General features: G+C 39.0%; 1 protein-coding gene across 3 annotated transcripts in view; it reads right to left on the reverse strand.

Annotated features, from left to right (window-relative positions):
• LOC111262148 (bridge-like lipid transfer protein family member 3B) overlaps nt 1-17,840 on the reverse strand; it is a 44,386-nt gene that overhangs the window by 23,677 nt on the left and 2,869 nt on the right. Inside the window, exons 1-12 of one of the 3 annotated variants that reach the window (XM_022836185.2) lie at nt 13,836-14,722; nt 8,345-8,507; nt 7,158-7,382; nt 6,797-6,937; nt 6,305-6,547; nt 5,871-6,098; nt 5,185-5,325; nt 4,597-4,795; nt 3,621-3,811; nt 3,086-3,377; nt 1,989-2,886; nt 1,444-1,585 (exon numbers count right to left, since the gene is read on the reverse strand). In XM_022836185.2, the coding sequence (XP_022691920.1) occupies nt 1,444-1,585; nt 1,989-2,886; nt 3,086-3,377; nt 3,621-3,811; nt 4,597-4,795; nt 5,185-5,325; nt 5,871-6,098; nt 6,305-6,547; nt 6,797-6,937; nt 7,158-7,382; nt 8,345-8,507; nt 13,836-13,933 (2,961 nt within the window). In that variant the 5' untranslated portion in view covers nt 13,934-14,722. Of the gene's footprint in view, nt 1-1,443; nt 1,586-1,988; nt 2,887-3,085; nt 3,378-3,620; nt 3,812-4,596; nt 4,796-5,184; nt 5,326-5,870; nt 6,099-6,304; nt 6,548-6,796; nt 6,938-7,157; nt 7,383-8,344; nt 8,508-13,835; nt 14,723-17,840 lie in introns of those variants that run through there. The other 2 variants (XM_022836184.2, XM_022836187.2) reach the window with 2 other exon arrangements.

Genomic DNA, 17,840 nt, shown 5'->3' on the forward strand with positions numbered 1-17,840 from the left:
TACGTCCGGCAAACGCGACTTCAGATAGCCGGCCTCTTTTAACGCGGAATAAGGTGTGCCTACACCGAGTTTCGTACTTGAAACTACTTCATAAATTACAGCGTTTAATAATTAAATGCTTTAGTACACGACATTGCATTTTGGCAGCTATATACTGGCAGGTATTTTTTTGGTTAACTTTTCCTTAGCACGCCATGAGCATCCGCTACACTCGATACCAGGACAACGACTGTTCTAAAGCAAAACCATAAACTGACGCAGCTAAATTCATCATCAAAATAAGGGTAAAAATCATTTATTATCCAGTATCTAGACGAACCCCCATCGATTTTAAATTTTCCCTTGATCTCGGCTAAGCACACAGCTGCTGAAGGCACCGAGCTTTATTTTCCTGCACCGAAATGGATTGAACACGACAGACAAAGCACGGTAACAACTCTGCAGCTAACCAAAGAAATGCAAAGGTGTATTTTTGATGATTCTGGCTACTCGATGTATATCTCACGGTTCAGATTAACGTGTCTAGAGTTATTATTGCTCAGACTTTTCATGAACACCTAGTACAGACCTTGCCCCTCAAAAGCAAGCAGAAGTTCTCAATGAAATCAAGGAACTTGATTAAAGTCAGTTATAGCAGCACTCTGTCAGAGAAATTATGAAGCCATTTTCCATTTTTTAACGGCAAAAAAGCGTTTTCTATAGATGCAAATTCCGTTGTGAGTAAAAACAAAATAAAAAACTAAGCAGTAACGTTATATAGACAGTGACGGGACCTCATGCCGCCATGCTTATTTTTAGAAAGGCGTCTCTGGTAATGAGAAGTTATTTTTTGTGTTTAATAAATGGTATTTTTACCAAAACGATACACAAAAGCAAATTGCGGCAGAGTTTGCTGGGTGACCGCGTCAGCACGTTCTAGAATAAAGGTTTATAACAAGCTAACCGTTCAGATATGAATTTGTTGTGTTAGCATGTAAGAGGCATGACTGAGCGAAGGTTTAGCAAACGTTGGCGTATTAATGTCGACTCGCTCACTACCGCTCCGAAGGAGCCCTTAACTACGACTGAAAATATTTTACAATAGGAATGATTGGGTGCGAACTGTGCATGCCTCGAATTGAAGCCGTGATAGACGTTACTAAGCGCAGTGTCCATTAGTGATGTCAGCTGGTAGCGATATTTGCGTAGCGCTAACAGCCAGCCAATTGTAATCCTAGAGGCTAAGTACGTCACCGAAGTACTCAAGTTTTTCAAAGACCAAATGAAAAATCAATACGCTTTTTATAGCATAAACAGCTGAATAGTTTTGAAAATTACTGATGAGTCTCGTTTGAGTTTTTTATTATTATTATGTCTGGGATCCCATTTGAATTCTTTAGCTTTTCCGCAAACATTTTTTAACAAATTTGTAGGTAGTAGAAATTGATGGAACGATGTGCTAACCTGGATCAGCAGCTGAATTCGCTGGGGATCTTCGACATCCAGACGTCCACTGGCCAAACACGTCGCAGCGAGTTGTTTATTTAGACCGTTCTGCTGAGCCATTGTTCGAGTTCGAGCGCTGAACTCTGCGTGGTATACCTCCCTAAATAACAGTGTGTTAGTATTAATTTACTGCTCTCAACGAATACTGCCTCAAGTCAAAAGCAGTAGGGCGTAACCAATACAACCAGCTAAACGATCCCTTTACATTGACATGAAGTACTAAACGTTATATGGACTGTGGGCAAAGGTATTCTCTCCTTTGAATGAATTGTTGGCCTCATAGCTTCGTTTCTGTTAGCAACAAAATCAATCAAGTTGTTAGATGTTAAGTGCGAAAAATTAGCGCACAATTGAATATGAGTTGCCGCCGTTTGGAGGGAAGAACATAATTCAGTTTAAATACAAAATGCAACGTTTAATTTTGTGAGCCTGTTCAGTCATTACATTTCACTAAATCTAGGTTTGTTTAATCTGTAGCGCTACGTTAATTAATGCTAACCCACCTGTCCATAGAAGCATTCTCTTCAAATTCGATAGAGTGCATTTGGTAAAGAAAGGCCTTATTGGCTAAAGCGAGCTGAATATCACGAACTTTAAGGACGACGACCGCTACCGTTTGTGAGCGGTCCGAGGCTGCATTTAATAGCTGCTCTTCATCGAAGAGAGCGTCAAAATCGTCATCTCGAACTTCAGTAGCTTCTTCCGCTGTCTCTTCGGCCAGCTCAACATCGACTAGCAGCTCTTCCCCACAGCCGCCACCAGCTGTGCGCGTGCGACCATTATCCGCCGACTCCAACATGCCGGCAAGTCGTTCAGCGAGTAGTGAATCACTCTCGTCGGATCTGACGGACACGGCGTCTAATGCGGCTTCTTCGCCTCCCAGCGACATCGACACTGAAAGGCTGTCAGCGCACGAGACGCTTTGCAGTCCGCTAATCCGAGGATCTGAAGGCCCTAATGGGCCTGGCGGCTGAGGCACGGGTTGTCCCTGTATCGCCTCGTCTGCCCCTGCAGTAGCACCAGGAGCTGCAAAGGATTCGGAAGAACTGATTGTTGGTGGACTTTCGGAACGTGCAGAATCATCCGAGTTGAAGTGTTCATGTCTGGCGGGTGGCATACTGAAACCAGCATTCGCCTTGAGGACTAATGATACATGAACGAGAGAAAGCATCGCAGCAATCATTGACTTCAATGTGGATACTGGGGCGGTAGAGCTTTTACGGATATCTTGTTTCAGCTGGTTGATGAGCAGCCTTAATATCCTTGTTTTCTCTAGCAGCCTGAGGAAATGTTCATGGCATACTTGGATGTTGACAAGACCGCGTACATGAGCCAGAATCTGCTTCTGGCAATACCACAATGTTAGAGGAAGAGGATCCAGTATTGCCTCTGGTCGGCGTCCTACCAAAAGCAGGAAACAGCGTGACATTAAACATAATTTCGCAACCATAAGCAACTCATTATGCCCGGTACTTATGCAGGTAAATGATTTTTTTTAAGAATCTATTACCTTCATATTTTATAGTCTCTGCAAATAAGCTTTCCATTAAGCTCACTATGCTTCACTTGCATCAACTCGATCAGGCATCGGCGATCTTACCTTTTTCAACGAAATCCACCCAAATGGGATCGAGACAACAAGACCATACTTCAGCAACCGAAGTTTCGTCAGAGATACAGTGATTGACAAATTCCGGACAGATTGCTGGGGTTCCAGGTGGTAAGGGAAGGTCTCCATCTGACCATGGGTATTTGTTCGTTTCAAAGAAGAGGGGCCCCCGAGAGAAAGCGTCCAGCGCTTGCTTGAGCTCTGCCCTCGAAGATGAGATGCCTTCTCGAGAATTGCTGCACACGATCCTACTGCACTGCGCAACGACCTCGTCCAACATCACCTAACAAAGATCAGAGCATCAGCAGGGCATACTGAATAATTATTTGCTTTTAAACGATTCATATCATTAATAAGGAATAGTGCAAAAGCATTGCGGTAAAAGTTTAGCCTTTTTATAAAAACCTTATATCAATAAATGCTAGATGTTACCAGTAGAAACATCATAAGCGTGATGCTCTTACTACATGATGATAAATGTTATCGATAACGGCTCGACAGTAAACAACAAGACGTAACAACGTACCTTCGTTAAGTAGACTTCAAACCGGCAGTTGGTTGTAGATACTTCGTTAGTGAAGCAAAAAAGATTCTCTCGGAGAAGAGAGCGGATGAAAGCTATGCTCCACAGTAACGTCGGAACGTCGAAACGAACTAAATTCGGACCCACGTTGACGTAGCAGTACGATAACGGTGGCTCTAAATCTGATGAACTTCCTGTAATACGGACAAAAAAACGTAAAAACTCGAAAATCGAAATAATTTACTAGTGAATTTATCCAACTACATTGAAATTGTGCAAACGATAACAGATGTATCCATAGGGTTACAAAAGACAATAGTGATAGGAAAATTTATAACCATTTTATCTAATTATCAAATAAAAGCGAAGCTTCGATCATAAAAATCTGGCGACAGTTATTAGTTTTGGGTGCCATTGTCTACTGCCAACGATATTTTTTACCACAGGAGCTTCATCCAGAACGCAAACAGGCTCTAATACGAGGTCTCAACTCTACGCGGTGAAAAAGTAGTATTTTGCAACTTCTTCAAAAGTCGCTTCAAAGGGACGTGCAACGGCTTAACGGATTCGAGCGCGATAAACTGAGTTCTAAGACCCGCGGAAGCAAATACTAATAGCTAGTGGATTTAGATAATACTGTGTTTAAACAGACCTCTTTCACATTACCAGAATCATGCGAAACGTGATGGTATCATACGCATGCGTGTAAAATATCCGACGATATAGCACAATGTCAAACTTTCATTCAGATGATAAAAGTAGTAATACACAAAGAGACCAATTATGTTTCGAAGTGATAGCTGATATGTCAAAACACTTCCTCAGAAGACTCAAAATCGGCTATTGATTAACAAAGGCTCTTTATTTGAATTGTATATAATTTGCCAATCTAAGAAGTACAAAGATGTGGCGAAATAAGAGGACATGAACGATTAAACGTTTTCGAATTTCATCAGATCCTTAATGAAGTTTTACGAACCGGGATAATAATATGATGTGAAATCGATGAAGATGGCCTTCTCGGAAGCGATGTTGTAGTTGCTAAGAAACGGCTGTCTCTCAGCCCGCGATGAAGTGGCCACTTTGTAAACGGTGAATTTATCGACTAAAAGAAGTGTCGTTGAACACATCAAATGTAGAGGCACCCGGTATTCTCCTTCTGCACACATTAGGTTATGCTAGTACAAAACACACCATACGCAAATAGAAAAGACAGCGCAAATATAGAGACATACCCTGTCCTAGTATCAAGATTAACATGCCATTTAGATGTAATGAACGGAAACCAATGTACAGTTAACTGAAGATAGGCTTTTCGACACGTTTCTATTTCAGAAAATCGTTAGACAGAACTTTTCGCTGTTCCGTTTAAATTATTCGTTCTTCCAGTGGTAGATACACGCCGTATATGCGTGCGCGCACACTACAATAGGGAAAAAATAGGGGCTTTGTTAGGGTTCTAAATTAAAAAAAAAAATATATATATATATATACATATATATATGTGTGTAGTCACTTGAAGCAAGTCTATTGAAACGAGGAAAAATAAATAATCATAGTAGGCTACCTTTTTTGCATAGGTGTTCTGCATCTCCTCAACCCAAGGAACACGATCGCCATTAGGTTCTTGGTACCTTACCCAATGATCGCGGCCTACGCAAGCTCGATGGAATGGATAGTGGTCGATTTGCAGGTTTTTCAAAGTCACCTATTGGGCGTCCAATCAGTATCACCGCTAGGTTATACTATACGTCTAATCGATATCTTAGGAGCTGCGCATTTAAAGCAAAACACGACTTACCTAACAATTTTCTAAACTTATTGTAACTGTCCAGTTGATCGGATATAAAGATGCCGAAAGATTTATGTATATCTAATCATATCACAAAAGGCCGGCTTGCATAGAAAGTAGGAGCTCATAAGCGTTAGGTGTGCACGTCTTACAAATGAGCTTTAGAGAGCTCTAGCGCAGTACACAGGCAACAATGATAATGTCAATATTAATGTCGAAGTTTATAGCCATAATTGATTCTTTTATCTCCAAGTATATTTAATAATTGGGTGCCTGAGGCAAAATAGAGAAATAGGCGGCTTTATCTATAATGTATATAGACAATGTTCACGACATGCTCAACATAAGGTAGTGCTTGATGTAGCTAGGAACACTCTTCGGTGCACATGGGCGTTAGCTAAAATAAACAAAAGGAAAAAAATATTAACTGAATTATCCTCCAGATAAAATGCAGCGCTTACCTGTAGACAGCCACCTTTCTCAAGCTCAGGTAGCCCTGACCTGTACGCAGAGCCTGTGGCCGTTTCATCAACTAAGTGCAGGTCGATGGCGGTACAGAAGACGTGATACGACGTCTCCGCAATATCATACACTCGCCAAACGGCCGTCAGCGGTGTTTCCTTCCTTGACAGGCCCTTACCGCTCAGTGACTGGTCAATAGGTAATGAGAGGTGTTTGCCCGCTTGCAACTGATCGCAACGAATAATTTACTTTTTTTACTATTAGAAGTTACTAAGCGTTAAGCTACCAAGAAAATCAACTCTGTTTTTCTTCTTTGGCATATGCATGCATGCATGAATGTATCGCAACGTAACGCAAACATCTCAACAATAATGGACTTAGTAGTTGTAACGTAGAAAAGAATGCAATAGGTTTAGGCGGAGCTTTCTAATACCTTGTGTGAGAGGTCTGTGGCTTTCTCGATTAAATCCGCAAGCGAATGTCCGAAATGTAATGCAGCCACAAGCTGGGCGTCTGTCAGTACCCAGAGCAACTGATTGAAGACAACAAACAGTCGTGACGTAACTAATGAGCAGTCGGCTAGACGCTTTTTCAGAGTAAGTCGACATCTGGCCGAAGAAGTTAATAGTCGAAGTGGCGACAACGGGACAATTGGAGTAGCTGGTGCTGATGAGACCTGTGCAAGAATTATAACGGGAATGAAATCAAAATATGCCAATAACGAAAAAATGCAATCACATCAATCAATAGAGCTCGACTGGTTGTGCTTAAGCCTTTACGTTGTTCCCTATACATTTAGCTAGGAGTCTGATAACACTTAGCACGTCTATGACAAGAACTAGTGATGTGGCGTAAGTTGGTGGCTGGTGGCAAATTAAATTTGCCCTCCAGCTTGCGAATAGTTATGAACTAACTGGGTACGAACCTTGGCTTCAATCCTCAACGTCTGCCATTCGATCTGCTTGAAAAGGAGCAACTCATTGCTTTCGCGATTTTTAAGTCGGCAATGACGTAAATCAGCCTTCTGCCAATTTGGCGTTCGCGAGTCAACTATCAGCCTTTGGAGCTGAAGTTTGCAGGTGTGAGAGAAATCAGAACACAGATTTATTGTTAACAACAGCACATATTGGTGCACATTAGGGGGCGCATATATTGTCAGTGAAGTTCAATGAAGACAACATCCACAAGAAATCCGATTTAACAGCACGTACAATTATGAATTTATTTAATGAACTTGCGACAGGAAATAGAAAAAAAATTGAGAATATGAGCCATGAGTTACTTACATCTAACGTCGCCTCGAAAGCTGGACTTCTAAGATGAATATTCACCGAATTGACAACAACTGTAATTGAATCTAGTGTCTGTTCAGCAAACCCGTATCGCCCAGATGTATACGAAGGCCTTGTAGAAGCTACCACGTTACGTAACTGTTCGCACGTCTCAACCTGAATCTCTACACAATCTAATGTAATTACTATGGGCTCCGATTTTAACTTTGTCCATGGCACCTGTAACACATAATAGCCATAGTTAGACATCGCCATTTTATCCACTGCTTTATACAAACCACTGAGTCAATCAGTGGTTAGATGAAAAATTCTACAATTACCGTTGCTTTTCTCTGCATTACGTGTATATTTAACAGAGATTAAGTGCTTCTAAATGTCTGTATGAAAGTACGTGCTACCCACCCCGGAAATGGTTGCTTAAATGATTTTTCATGGGTTTTTCATCTGAGACGAATAAACACTATAATAAAACCCAGATATCTGACAAAATTTGCCAAAGAACATTATCACATACGTTGATGTAAATTAGTAGAAGGACGAGCTTCTTCGACAATTTATACAGAATCTACATTCGAAAGCTGCTTAGTATGCTGTTCAGAAAATAATGACTGCAACTGTTGAAAAGAAAATAAATATTCTCATTTTCTAATATGAAGCCGATTACGGCAATTTCTTCAAATACAAAATTACTTAACAATTTCTATGTTTGTTCGTTCGTTTGATTTCTCGCGGCCCGAGGATAAAGACAGATAAATTAACCACGATTACGGAAGGGTAAAAATCGGAGCGAATCAACGAAAAATTTGAAGTTGCAAGAGCGAATTATAGGGTACCGTAGTAAGGTAATGGAACAATGCGTATAATGTAATAAGGCAGCGGAAAAACTGACAAGTTCATATCCAAAAATACGATTCAACCCGAATAGGTCTAAAATTGTGTTGGTTATATCAGATCAGGATCGCTTAACAGAATCGTGCTTAGTACATATCACGCACACAGAACGGATTAGGTGTCTGTGCCTTTTGCCTATTCATATAGCATGCACCACTACAGAGGCTGGATGATGACAAAAATTCGATCCTGGTAATAATAACAACAACGTTTTACAATTTTAGATGCAAGTGTAACTCTACATGATACGTTTTGTGACCCCTTTTGTGGAAAAAGACTGTTCAACTTACTTTCAGAATAGCTGAATTACAGAAAGCACGTGTCAGAGACAGCCAACAGGGTAATTCGAGAAGTTCCATAAGGAGATCCTCGTTCAGTTCGAGATTTTGTAGTTCGCATCGACCTTTCAACGCACTTAACTGAATATTTTCCACCGACAAATTCTTTGTGAATCTGGAAGAAAAACAAAAAAGGGCTGTTATTTATTATTGGCGTAACCTAGGACGCATTTCGTCCGTCACGTCCAAATCAATTACTTGATCACCTTTTTCACTATTTTCACGGTTTAGAGTAATTGCCACTCAAAATCAACGTCAAACCTACTTATCTCTCAAGTGAACATTGAACTACATTCCAATTTCGTCATATTTTTATCAAAAATGTATCCTTGCGGAGCTACTTGCACAGGTATCGCGTCAGAGGTCTGTCAGTAGCTGACCATCTTGTTACCACGTATAACATAGTTAATGTGGCCATTTTCAGGCTACATCATATATATATATGGCACACACACCATATCTTGTCCAATTACTGTTAATAACAATGTTCTTTCTCTATCAGTTCGATATTTTCATTGGTTTACGTCGGATGAGTTGCGTACCCTTCCTACTATTTAATTCTCTTTTGAAATTCCCAGACGTTTCGATAACAATGTTATAATACTTTAAATTCCATTTAAGGGTGTTGGGATTGTGATAATGCCTACTTAAAAGTTGCACAGAACTTATCTGACCAAACTATATCTGCGTTTCCAAAGTACTTATAGAGAAAAAAAATACTGTCAACATATCATATCGGTTATCTCACGTAGAAAAATCTTTAGTTAAAGTGAATATTCATCACATCGTGGAAGGAGAGAACTAATACATTTAGTAAAAATATGCAAGGTATATTTCATATTATATATAACGAAAGAAGTTTAGCGCGTCCCCATAGAACACTGGGAACGGGCCGTCGAAGTGGCTATTCGCTACCTCAGCGGCGGATATGAGCGGCTACGCTGTATCTTGAAAAAATTTCGCCCAAGTATACTGAGTGCTTTCAGTCCGAATCCTTTCACATGGTCAAGAAAGAGGTGCCCCTGATCGCACAGTCTTAATCAGACTCGGTCACAATATTAATAATTGGCATGCACTGTACTCTTGCACTTTCAAAGAACACCCGTACTTGAATGTTGAATAAGTCCTTACGAAGTGTTTGAATACCACTTTAGATAACGTCGTATTAGCTAAGTTCTAATGATTTTTTGTAATGAAACTTACTTTAATCATGAAATTCTCAAACTTGACTTCCTGGCGCAAGGCATTTAAAAAGAGAGTAGAGAACCTGGCATACAGGTACCAACTGGTATGTCTCTTAGTAGATGTCTACAAAAAAAAGCTCTGTCATGATCTTCTGATGTGGAACAGGAGATATTCGGTCATAAATATACCTTTCATGACTGTTGAACCTGTTGTGTTCAAATGTACGTTGACACTGCCCTTTGAATTTGGCTAAAAAGCAACCTAACCTATGTTGAACGGGGGGTTGTTTAGTCTGTAACATGCTCTGTTAACTGCGTAAGCTTTATGCTCGATTCCTGCTGAGGACTTTTTGGTACAAGACAAGTTCTTATACCAGTTGGTCCGGCAGAAGCAACGATCGCAACCATGCGCAAAAAATAACAACCCTCACACAAAAGACAACACCTCCATGGCAACGATCTGGCAACAAGCAACACGCCTTGCACTTGTCTTGGTTCATAATGACACTGCGTCTTGCGCTAATGGCTTGAAACGTATCGTATAGTCTGGATGATGACAATATGATTGCGGCAGATGATGTAATCTAATATCGCGTTGATAAACTTTTTTATACCTGTGTCCGAAGTAATGGTCCCTATTGAAGTGTGAAAAGCTACCAGTTAGTCTTTGAATGACTCGTACCCAGTAGTTCGACAACAGCACAGTTTAAACCTGATCTTATAAAAATATGGGTATGTCAATTATTGTCAAACGCCTAAAGCCTAGATGTAACAAAAGACAGAGGCCGAATAAAGATCTGAAGTTTCAAAACAAAAAAAAGAAAAGTAATTTGATTTTATCATTTTTAATCTTTCTTATTAACGTCGTAAACGCAAGTAAATGTGCATACACAATGAAAATGACTGGAATCAAAAAAAGGCAACCAAGATAAGACGAAACTACCGGCCACAATAAAAGTGGTGTTATTATATAAAATTAGTGGTACAAAAGGAGGCGGGGCTGGGTTTGGGATTTTTTACTTTGCTCTTATAAGAGGCGAGCTCAGAGATTCATTAATCCGGATTCGCCTCTGAGAAAACTATCGCTGCATGAATGCTCTCACTATGATTCTCAAAAGGACAATACAGATCAAAACAACAAAAAATTAATACGCAATGTTCTATCTTCTCTATAAATTACCTTAAATACGTAAATGATAAATATTGGATCGCAGCTTTAATTTTCACAAACGGAAGTGTACTTCGTCAACGAGCTTTACTAGGAAATAGCAGCTTTTCGAAAAGTTCTTCGAGATAAACCAGAAATTAGTCGTATGAGCAATAAAAATATTCATGTTTTCAGTAGCAGAAGTAAATGTCGCAGATAATGATCAAGAGGAGTCGTACCATTTCTACCATATTCCAACAGGAACAGAAAAATAGTAGCCGATACACCCAAAGAAACGACTGTTCAGCGCCATGAAGATTAAAAACATAGAAAAAGTAGGCACGCCTCTACGTCAGTGTTTGAAATACTAAAATGAGTATTAGTATCGATGGCAATTTCAAATGCGAGTCTCTTCAAACCCGGAAAAATCCGTGATTTGGTCTGCTGTAGCTTCAGTGCATGTGTATCAGACAAGAGATTCTGAATTTAATGATAACATATTTATACACCTGAATGCTAATGGCCTTTGTCCAAAGTGGGTTAAATCGGACAAAAAGCTAACTACGAGTCATATTGGCCACTTGTGGTCAAGGTACCACGGCACTCTTCGCTACATATCCCAGAGCACTGTAGTCCCATAAGGAAGCGCGCATTTCGCAAATCACCTAATGATTATCTCAGAATTTACAAAAGCACATAGGCTAGCTAATGTCAAAGAATAATCACAAAACTAACAAAAAAAAAAAGTAATAATTATCTTATTTTTTTTTATACTGGAATATTTCATGCTTCTCGAAAAACGGCGCAATTAACGGTTTCACTCCAACACAGACCGTGAAATTGAATTGAAAGTAATTTTTCAAAGTTCACATCGCCTTATTTAAGGGAACATGGCCAAATGGGAACATTAGCGAAGCGGAATCTACTTAAAATTGGAATAAATACTCGGTGAATCAAGTAGATCAATAGAACTTCGATTAAAGGTGGATTCTGTCCATTCGATCCATCGTCCCTGCGCACTCAAGCTTCAGTCACTGCGTGCGCTACCCGAGCCAAAGATGCCAAAGTGGACAATCTGTGTAAGGTTAACGTTCGTGTACAAGCTACTTATAGAACTTCCACCCAATCTGCTGATATAATATGGGTAGTAACAGGAACGCTAGTTGACGCGCCTGCACGTCTGCTTGGCTGTAAGAACACAGTAAAGTACGGTTGGGACTCAATCTCTACAAGAAATAACCACATTTCTGGATTTTAAAGTAATGGACGACACTATATCTCAAATACTAGGGACACATAATTCAGGTTGAACAAGCCTTACAAAGCAAAAAGAATTTTGATGCTTTTAATACCTGCAGTCTATTTATCATCACTCATGCAAACCTCGTGAGATGGCGGTTTAAAAATCTACGTCAAAGGTTCAAAACGTATTACGTAAGCGTAAAGTCACAGTGGCAAGGTGCTACTAAGCCTGTATTAAAACAAACAAATATTCCACCGTAATTTTTCGTGTCTTTTAGAAGTGGATGTAATCTTCATCCATTGCGACCATCGCCTCGATTCGGGACTCAAATGACTAACTAATCTTTTTAAAAATATTCCTCCTTAAATCGGCAAATAACTTTTCGATAGTAATCGTGTGTCAAGCGATATTGGTAAGTATAAATTCATTTCAATTGGATCAAATTTTCAGTTGATAACGAGCCGAAACAGCAAAAAATGCAGTGTTTTAAAGCAGCCAACAAGTTCGAAAGATGAAAAAGCCACAAGAAATTTTAAAAACACTAACTGTTGGCGTTTATTTAGCGTAATTAGCAGTTGTTATTCTCTTTTTTAAAAAGGCCGGATCAAAAGTGTAGGTTTATTAACATGGATTTTCGAGCTATTTAAGCCCAAACTCTATTTAGGATATTCTGGTTTTTTCCTCAAAAAAGCTTTTCATCAATTTTTTCAGATGCCGCATGAAAACTGCCATTCGAATTCGCGCAAAAATTTTGACGGAAGTTCACCAAAAGTGAAAAAATTACATAGTAGCCGCTCATCACGTAAGTTACAGCAACGACGCACTGTTTTGTGCCATGATAGGTTTGTTGCTTTGTTCTAGAGATAACTAACTTCTGTACGGTATAAAGAGTAGCGAATGAATGCATGCCCATATATATAACGATATACAGCTCGCCAAATTTTCCCCTTTTTAAACGCACCACACTAAATATGTACATATAGAATATGTACTGCAGTTAAATAGATACTACTTTTAAACAGCGTCATAATAACTAAAGTAACAGTAAGACATGGAAAAAGTTTGTATTTATAGTTATGGTATTTTTGCTATGTCTGGCATTTTTCTCGGATTGCTTAATATACCACTACATAAACTATTCCGCTTTACTTCAAAAAACTTCCCAGTGATTGGTTCCTTCTGGACGGTTGCAGTTCCCGGGTTATGCGTACTTACAATATATTCTCAAACTGTACTATGCCTCCGTAGTGCACGCTGCTCTACGAAACATTCCTTTGCGCTCTATTCTAAATGTATGTTTTTTTTCTGATTAAATGATTATCACGCTTATCCTATATCTAAATATTTAACAAAACAACCTCAGAGCCTTTATTAATCTTTTTTCATTTGAAGCTTATTTGGGAAGCAGTCTGAAGAGCCCAGCATACACATGTAATAGCGATACGGTCGTCTGACTTCATAAAACGTCGATACTTATGTAAGCCAGTTACGACCTAATGTTAAACATTCCATACTAGTCTTTTATAAAAAGTAGATACATTGAAACATAGCTAGCAAAATATTTTAAAAAATATATTACAAGCGAAATCTATTTTTGAAAACATTATAACATTGGTACTGAGTTGCAGAAAAAACGTTTCATTGATGTAAAGTATAAGCATTCTACCTAAACCTTACGTTCTTAAATTATTAAGTAAAAAATCAACTTAATACCTGCTGATTACTTCCGTACTCAAAGCATTAGCATAGTATTTGTTCAGTTCCCCCCTAAAGCTTGACCCAGCTAACCGTCTTCAAGCCCCGTTACATTCAAGCACACAAGGCTAAAATGGGATTGAATGAAATAAAAATTAGCCACGAAATACTCACTTGAATAGCAGCTTTAGAGCTGGTAACTTGCGAAAGGGAAAGTATCTTTTTGATAATTGTTTTTTAAGCTTTTTCAAACTTTTTTTTAATGACGCCATAATCACAAGCGCAAGCAACTTTCTTTTCAGAATGTTGAACGACGACTGTTGCGACAAGTGCTCCCTGTTAACCAACAGAAAGCTAATTAAAATCCGAACGTGCACAGGTCCAAACCGTACAGTTAACCGTAGATTCCTCCATCTCGCTACATATGAACTACACTACAACACGCGAAACGCTTCATCTTAGAATGGCGATAAACGTACCTAAAGCAATACGTTATGCCCAGACCGCTTCAACAAGACAACCGCGAAAGATTTGAACCGAGAATTGGGTTTACCTCTAACCCATTCTGTCATGCTCGGATTGCTTATCATAGCAGTATCCATTGACGGCGGAATATTTTTCTACAGCAAAGTGAAACAATACTATCGTAGCCTTCGATTCGAAACGCCATTTATTCTTGCAAAATGACACACTGGCTATTTTATGAACTACTGTATCTCAGTAGAGCTCAAATGATCTGTCGAGCTAGGGCAGGTAGTGACATACTCCTTTCAAAGGATCAGTAAACATAATATGTTCCTGTTGAGAATTGTCTCTTTCAGCTGGTGGATCCTCGAGTGCAACAACGATTTAGACTCAGCATGCTAATCATGTAAGAACGAATGCGCAACAGGTTTGCAGAAGACTCCATTGAATTGGAAAGCGTTGTTGGGAGACAGGGCGGCTACACAATGGAAATGTCGATGTAATAGAATTAGCTAGCTCACGGAGACCAACCGTAACGACGATACTAACACCAGCCACAAGTAAACAAGTGACTCTAATTCAATACTATTGGGGATAGACAACTGTTATCTGCTCTGGAGCTGCTGTCACTGCATACGGAGCTACGTGGCGTGTGGCGAGGAGGTTTTTGGAGCAGTGGCAACCCGATGAAGTTCGGAGAAGTTAAGCGCATCGCCATAGCTACCTCAAGTTTAGAGACAAACGCAATTACAAGCGCAGCTCAAACTTCCTTCTTGCGCTTGTGTGTATATGAAAATCTAACTTCTTTTAACGATCTTTCACCAGAACAACAACAACGTCACTAATAAACGCGTAGGTAGAATAGTCGTCAAAATGAAGTACGAAATTTCGAAGGGCAATACAGTTGAAAAAACGTTTTTCAAATTATAAGGAAACATTTTTTTTGTTGATGTCTTCATCTAGCTGCAGTAATAGTATCTAGCACTTTCTGGAGAGAGATTCCCGTCAGTAACAGAAAATAGTTATTCGTTAACTCACTGAGGCTACCAGTGATACGCTGATTGTTACTCCTAAAACACAGACTGGTAGCAGGAAATACGCTGACAGGTCTAGTAAATGTTATATAAAGTTAAAATGCTATCTGCTCACGTATCAAAAACCTTGTTCCTAGTGCCAAGCTGCACTTTACAGTTGGTCTTGTTTTGATGCAAGCTATGTTTCCTTTTTGGCACGTGAACACGGTTAGGTAAAACTAGCTTTACTATAAACTCTCTTCTAAAAACTACAAAATAAGTCGTTATTCTTGAATCGAATTGCAATTGTTAAAGCAACCTTGCTGCCATTGACAGTTCTTCTTCATAAATACCACTTCCTTAGTCATGCCATTTGGAGATCCTGATTCCGCGTATCCAGTAAAAATAGTATTTTGTCGAATTTCGAGAATCCGATCAACAGACAACAAAAAAAAATTAATGTAAAAGAATAATATGTTTTTCTAAACCTGTTTTGAATCAAAAAGCTCTGTTTTATTGGTGCGCAGGCGTATCATTAAAAATGTTAAACTGTTTGCAGCAGAACAGAGATAACACCATGTTGAATGATACTGATCTAAAATAGTCTTTAGTATATATTGTAGGTGAAAGCAGTGAGTACGCGGCGCGCAGTATTTAAATTCCTTTGGTAATTTGATTCTATTGTCGCACGGTTATTGAGTGGCAGTGAAGTGTTTTTTCATTGAAGACTTAGGTGTGAATTGGACATAGGTAAACTTCGGTTCGTGCTGGAAGTTGCAGTGCTTAACAAAAATACACTCGGAACATTTATGTTTGCAGTTCATTTCTATTACATAATTAAGTTTCAAAAAAAATTTAAGGATTCTTCTAAATAAGCGACTGGGATATCGATTCTAAGCGATCTGGGTCTCTATGTAATTACGAAATTTAATTCCCAAGGTTCCTAGAACCAATCAAATTACTGGTCATAAACATTTTTTGCTACAGACATTGATAGCTAAGACAAGCGCGCGTCCTAGGCATAGAACATGAGCTTTGCGAGGAAGGAACTTCTGCGATTCCCACCGGCGTTGATGTCGTATCGACGGTGTTGTCAAATTGTGTCACAAATTATTCACGAGATTGTTTCAGTCATGCGTAAAACGAAAAAACCCCAGGGTAGACAGGCGGTAATGAAACAGCAATTGTCAGGCATGTAAGGTAGTGCAATAGCTACATCTATGGTTGCGTAAGACTCGAAGGCAAATGAACATTATGCCTCGTCAGCCCTAAGCGCCTGCAACACCGCCTTAACAACTTTATATATATATATATTCTTATAGACTTATCAGTAATAATGTTGCTCTGTTCTTATAAGGCCTGCTACCGCCGAAAAAAACGTGAAAGGGCAGTCTTCGATCCTCCAGAATTAGCTCTATTTGTTGAATGATTACTCAACGCATGTTTGTGGTGGTCAACCTATAATTACTACTATTAATACCAGTCGAACCATTTCTAAATTTATGATATGTAGACGGAAACTGATAGAGACAGTGCTACTAAAAATTGTATATATATATATATATATATATATATATATAAAAACAAAATATATATTGTACGATGATGCTATGGACCTGTAAAATTTTTGTTTTATGTGTAGGTCCAATCTAGAAACACTGACGTGGCCATGAAATTTCAGTGAACAAAAGGATCTGTCTAACTAGGTTCGCTGTACTACTATATCAGACAACATAGCATTATGGCACGCAAAGATTAAACGTTTCACAAGCTAATTTAATAATTAAACAATTCATTCAAATTTACTTTGATCAAATCTATTTTGCACCGACGGATATTACTATATTAGATCTTATCATATATTAAATGCTACCCACCATTTCAGTTGCAAGCTTCGCAGTAAGCGTCAGATGCTTTTTGCATAGGACATTTATGTACGTTAAAGAGTATGACTTGATATAGGTTAAAAACTAAATTAATAGTTTAAAAATGTTTTCTTCGAAAGATTTATGTATGGAGAAAACACGAGATTCTTGATAAAATGACCGTGAACCTGGAAAGGGGAGAAACTCGCAAATGATACTCATTTTATGCTCACCAAACAATTTACCGCACTATCTAGCTATACAGAAAAGCGTAGCCTCTCTAAGCTGATATCATCAAATGATTGCGGTAACTCTATTCAATTGTATGTTGATGTTCAACCAGATATATATATATATATATGTAGGTAGATGGCAACTAGGCACATATATTGAATGAACAAAGATGAATCCATTCATACTAGGGAAGAGGTTATGTACTTGCGGGGATCAGTCTGGTGGAACATCAATTGAATAGAGTTACTTCAATCATTTGATGATATCAGCTTAGAGAGACTACGCTTTTTTATATAGCTAGATAGTGCCGTAAATTGTTTGGCGAGCATAAAATGAGTCCCGTATGCGAGTTTCTTCCCTTTATATATATGTAGCACTTATAATAAGAAAGCCATAGGAAACGGTGCGTGACGTTACTGATGAACTTGCATAACTGAAAAAATAACCCGTTAGCCAGGTTACACGGGCATGGCTATCGGGCCGAATTGTGAGGTGGGCACGCAGACATTTGCAAGGATTCGCACGCGCCGGTGCTCATTTCGATTTCAACATCGGCGAGATAAGAAAACTTTGAAACGAAATTGTACGAGCACTTCCCTCTG

This window comes from Varroa jacobsoni, unplaced genomic scaffold (assembly GCF_002532875.2).
Source record: "Varroa jacobsoni isolate VJ856 unplaced genomic scaffold, vjacob_1.0 scaffold_630, whole genome shotgun sequence".
In the NCBI taxonomy this organism is placed as follows: Eukaryota; Metazoa; Arthropoda; class Arachnida; order Mesostigmata; family Varroidae; genus Varroa; species Varroa jacobsoni.